The following is a 5,103-nucleotide window of genomic DNA, read 5'->3' on the forward strand; positions in this document are numbered from 1 at the left end:
AATAAGCGAAGAAGAAAGAGTTGGTTTGTTCAATGAATTGGTTTGTTCAATGAATGAATAGTAAGGCAGATAAAATGAGACAAATGGAATAGCAGGTACCCTGGTTGTTATCGAGAGTTCCGTCTCAATAAATTTGTTTCATTAAGGCATGCACTTGAATTAATGGGGTATAGGATATACATTATATAACAAATTTAGTTTACGGTACTTCTTAATAGACACTAATATGCTATGTGGTCTAGTGTTCAAGAGACAACACAATAAGGTATCAATTATGGTTGGTGATTAACACTGATTCTGCTTTTGCTACATTAGGTTTCTCGTAGATTCTGAAATTAGGGTTCTGATACATTTCTGATTGTTGAACCTTGCTCTTGGGACACAACTCAACTGGCTAATTTTTGTGTCTCCAATAGATGAAAGGCACAAGGTTTGAAATTGGGGGGCAATCATTTCTTTTCTCTTGACTTTTGAAGCTTAGCAAAATGGCAGTGGCATGCAATTATGCAAATAATACATCCAAAAAGGGAAGAGATTCAAAATGGATACCAACTCATGACCATAAGATCTGTCAGGCAAGATCCACATTGGACCCTACCAAAATTCTTTGTACAATGTCTAGGACCACAGAGAAGGCTAGATGGACCAAAATTACAAGGAAAGGCACTGAAATAATAAAGGGAAAATGATGTAAACAGGCTGGAATACAACTTCATGGGCCACCATGGATTCATTGCAAAATATATATCTTCCCACCCAGAATGTACAGACATGGTGTTAAATATCATGTCTAAGTTCTATATTAGTTGACCAACATATATATATGTTTGTATATAATATATTTATATATTTACCACAATAAGAAAGGAGGAAATGAAAACCACATTCCATGAAGCTGTACCTCATCATTTATCAATTACAGCAGCCCACCCACCAACATGCCTCCTACCAACCAGGAAGAAAATATCTGATTGAAACCCTTTACCAAAAACCAAACAAAATCACATGTTCAAAGAATAAAAATCTTAAAAACCATTGCCCAGGTTAAGCCACTACAATCCCAAGCTGGGCTCAAACTGTTGAAGATATTACATATGAAAAGAAAAAAAAAAAAACAAATCTTTTAAGTTGATGAAAATGAAAACTAGATTAGTCCAAGAACTCCTTGCATTACCTAGTATCTTGGATTGAGGTGGGGCGGTTACAGAGCGGGCAGGGAGGGGTTCATGAGAGTTGCTCCAAGAATCTCGTTACAAGGACTGGCCCCGTTGGTGTTCTTGTTGCTCTTGCCTCTTGGACTGCTCCCTGCACTGCTGTTGGAGATAGAGTAGAAAACCGCCTTTTGTAGGACACCGGTTGGGGATGAGGCGGGCTTGGGGCTGCCATTCCATCCCTCGGTCATAAGGTTGAGAGCCGAAGGATTCTTGCACTCGCTTGTCATGCTATTAGTCCCGTGCAAAACCTCCCCGAGAGGGCCGCCCATGGAGGACTCCCATGGTATAGGTATCCAGTTTCCTTGCCTCTGGTTTTGCTCGTTAATGACACCACCAACTCCTAATCTCATTTGGGTTGCTTCAATTTCCCGTGAGTCTGAGGTTGCCATGGGGATAGATATGGAGAGCTGAGTGTTATCAATTTCTGGCCACGAGACCATGGATCGATCAGACGGGTTTTTAGGCCAGTTGTCCATGAACTGTCGAATTGGATGCTGAGATTTGTTTTCGCGGTCACTGACGACCTTAGAAGCACCATAGTTTCTGCTCAGAGGATTTAGCAGTGAGTCAGAGCAGACTAATCCAAATTTCAACGTAGAAGATTCCTCGTAAGGGTTCTGGTCTTTGGGAATACTAGAATACTGTCTGTCTTTTAGGATTGGAGATGTAATGGAGAGACCTGTTGGATCTTGATACCTCTCGCCCGCATATTCCTTATCCAAAAAGCTCCTGCTGGAAAAATACAAAGGCACAAACTTTGTTATCAATTAGAAAACCATTCTTGATTTCTTGTACTAGGTTCTCAGGAGCTTATGATCTACCTGTCAAGATGATTAGTTGCAGCGGGGAGGTGCAAATTGCTGAGCTGATTGTGATGCGAGAAGGCAAGGCTGTTGGATGCACCGCCTCCCGACACTGCTGCTGCAGCTGCTGATGATGATGATGATGAAGTGGAAGATGCGCCTGGCATCAGCTTGGCTGCAGTGGTGGTAGTGGCTCCAGAGGCGGGATGGCCAGATGGACTTTCCACAGGCTTTCTTGAACGATGGCGGCCTCTGTTCATATGGCGCTCGCAGTACTTCTGGTCTGCAACTGCATCTCTCGAGCACCGCCATTTCTTCCCATCCGTTCTCCTACACCTGCCTGGCTCCGGATCGGTGTTGCTGGAGAACCCGAGATGGAAACCGCCCGCTCCACCCCACCCCACTGCCATCACAACCACATTACATTGCTAATCAACAAAAATCTCAGGTATGATAGAATGCAAAAAGCCAAAAACTGGACAACAATATATACTTATTGTTGGCCCGACGCCTAAAGGGAAGTCTAGTGCCAGGTGGCTAAGGGATTGTCGGGCAGAGGCCTAAAGAGCCAAATCCAGCACCAGGTGGCTAGGGGATTGTCGGGCAGAGGCCTAAAGAGCCAAATCCAGCACCAGGTGGCTAGGGGATTGTCGGGCAGAGGCCTAAAGAGCCAAATCCAGCACCAGGTGGCTAGGGGATTGTCGGGCAGAGGCCTAAAGAGCCAAATCCAGCACCAGGTGGCTAGGGGATTGTCGGGCAGACGCCTAAAGGGGCAAGTCCAGCACCAGGTGGCTAGGGGATTGTCGGGCAGACGCCTGAAGGGCAAGTCCAGCACCAGGTGGCTAGGGGATTGTCGGGCAGAGGCCTAAAGGGCCAAATCCAGCACCAGGTGAAAGGTCAAGTCCAGCACTCTCCCTTTCGATTCGAAATGTGGCAATGGTTGCTATGCAAGTATAAGGAAATAAGGTCGTTTGCTACTAGCTATAAGTGCTTGATCCTAACACTTATGAGTTATGATGTACTAAAAGGTGCATTGAAAGAGTGTTACCACCATGATAAAAGGGGAAAAGATGAGAACTTACAAGAATTGACTCTGAGGCCAAAGGTTGATAATGCAGCAGATTCAATGGCTTTCTTGATGGGGTTGAGAAGATAAGGAGGGATGGGGACATTAGCTGTAATGTACTTGTAGATCAAGGCCTGGTGTTCCAGTTCCATCCATTGAGATGGAGTGAAAGGACCTTTAACTCCACTCATCATCACCCCATGCATGTTTCCATCAATTCCATAGCCTGAAAAAGTAAATAAACCAGATCAAACTCCATATCCTGCAAACAATAATTTTCATGATGGTAAAAAAATAATAAAAAATTACTATCTGCAACAGTAAAAGGAATTAAAACAGTGCCCAAAGTTAAAGAACTGTCTTCTACATTTATGGGGGCTGCAATTCTGCTACAGTATGAATATCTGGTGTTTGAAAGACCAAGAAATTACAGAAGAAACCATTTTTTTTTCAAGCTATTTTGAATAAAGGAGCAACCCATTTCCCAAAACAGGAAGATAGAAAAACATGGAACAAAAGAGACATTCTATTTTCCTCTATTTTTTTAATTTATTGAAGATAGTGATAAGACATGAAAACAAAACCAGCAGGTCAAGCACATGAAAAGACCCTCCCCACCTCCCCCCTCAAAAAGAAACCCAAACCCATTTAAAAAATTAAGGGAATCAAATCTGAACCCGTGCAATAAAAAACAAAAAATAAATAAAGTAACTCCCAAACTCAAAGACAAATATCAACTCAAGCTTTGATGATGGAAGAACCCAAAAAGTTTCAAGAAACCCATTTTTCCTTCCACCATTACCCAATATGCACCATGGGTGAGGATAAAGTTGGGAGCTTTGATGTGTATAGTTACCTGGGTTTCCCCCAAAAGAAGCATGGGGATAGTAGGGAGAAGAAGAAGAAGAAGAGAAGCTGAGCATTTGGTGGGGTTCAGATCCCACAAAAGGACTTCTGGGCAGAGTTGCAGCAGTGATTTTAGCCATTTTGGAGCCTCTCATGTCATCTTCAACAGCATGATTAGCCCCAGAAGTCCTCTCCTGCTTGAGAAACCCAACAGATCCATACCATTTTTGCTTGGTCTCAGCATCTGAAACAGCCTCAGAAGCTGCAGTAAACAGGGCATTACTAGTAGCAGTAGTTGCAGTTTTAGTGTCTGAACAGGCCACCACCACTCCACTATCCAAAACACCCCCAAAATCCATCCAAAAAAAAAAAAAGAAAAAAAGAAAGAGCAGCCCAGACCTACAAGGCCAAGAAACAGTAGCTATAATGGAGAAGCATTGGAGGATAGCTACATAAAAACAAACAGACAGATAAAGCTTGATTTGTTGGAGAAAGGACCATCTTATAAGGTTGGGGCAGGGAGGGGGGTATATGTAACACTGTGTGTGTGTGTGTAAGTGTGTTTAGATGCTAACCTGTTCAAATGTGGAAACAAAGACTATCCCAGCAAAAACAAAATCTTTAATTATGTTTATATATATGGAGAGAGAAATCAGAAAATTATAGAGCAAGGTGAAAATTTTCACTCATTATTTACCTCTTCTTTTAACTATATAAATATCACTTCATGCAAAATGGATTATCAGTGTTGAGTTTTATACTTTTATAAGGAGTACCAGTAACTCACATCATCAGGTCTACTCATATTAAATTTCCTCTCTATTTATCATGTCCACCAAGAGGCAAATTGTTGTGTGAATTAACGTGTATTGAGTTATATAGAGATACTTAGAGCATCCACACTAGTAGGGGATTTTTGTGGTTTTTGATGAGTTATTGTAAGTGTGATTAGAAAAAAAGAATAAATGAGGAGAGAGAGAAAAGAAAAAATAAATAAAACAAAACTTATTTTAAAATAAAAAAATAACAGTCAGGCGCGTGCATCAGCTGTGCGCGAAACGCGCACAACTTTTCAAGCTTTCTCTGACCAGCACTGTTCAATGGTGCGGGGTCTTTGCAGAAGAGCCTCAAATTTCTTTCTCTCCATTTCTCTTCCCTCCAACTCATCACAAAT

The 5,103-nt window shown here is 42.0% G+C and overlaps 1 protein-coding gene across 4 annotated transcripts; it reads right to left on the reverse strand.

Moving 5' to 3' along the window:
• Positions 1–336: 336 nt before the first annotated feature.
• LOC109153338 (growth-regulating factor 1-like) lies at positions 337–4,495 on the reverse strand. 4 transcript variants are annotated; one of them, XM_019301243.1, is made up of 5 exons: positions 3,940–4,495; positions 3,100–3,309; positions 2,036–2,420; positions 1,175–1,946; positions 337–666 (listed from the first exon to the last, which is right to left on the reverse strand). In XM_019301243.1, exons 1-4 carry the CDS (start codon positions 4,286–4,288, stop codon positions 1,202–1,204), a joined length of 1,689 nt encoding a protein of 562 aa, XP_019156788.1. In that variant the 5' UTR covers positions 4,289–4,495; the 3' UTR covers positions 337–666; positions 1,175–1,201. The 4 variants fall into 4 exon arrangements, with proteins under 4 accessions (XP_019156788.1, XP_019156787.1, XP_019156789.1 ...); XM_019301242.1 differs by lacking the exon at positions 337–666 and adding an exon at positions 865–945; XM_019301244.1 differs by lacking the exon at positions 337–666 and having other exon boundaries at positions 886–1,943.
• Between the last annotated feature and the right edge of the window lie 608 nt (positions 4,496–5,103).

Source organism: Ipomoea nil, unplaced genomic scaffold (assembly GCF_001879475.1).
Source record: "Ipomoea nil cultivar Tokyo-kokei standard unplaced genomic scaffold, Asagao_1.1 scaffold2480, whole genome shotgun sequence".
NCBI lineage: Eukaryota > Viridiplantae > Streptophyta > Magnoliopsida > Solanales > Convolvulaceae > Ipomoea > Ipomoea nil.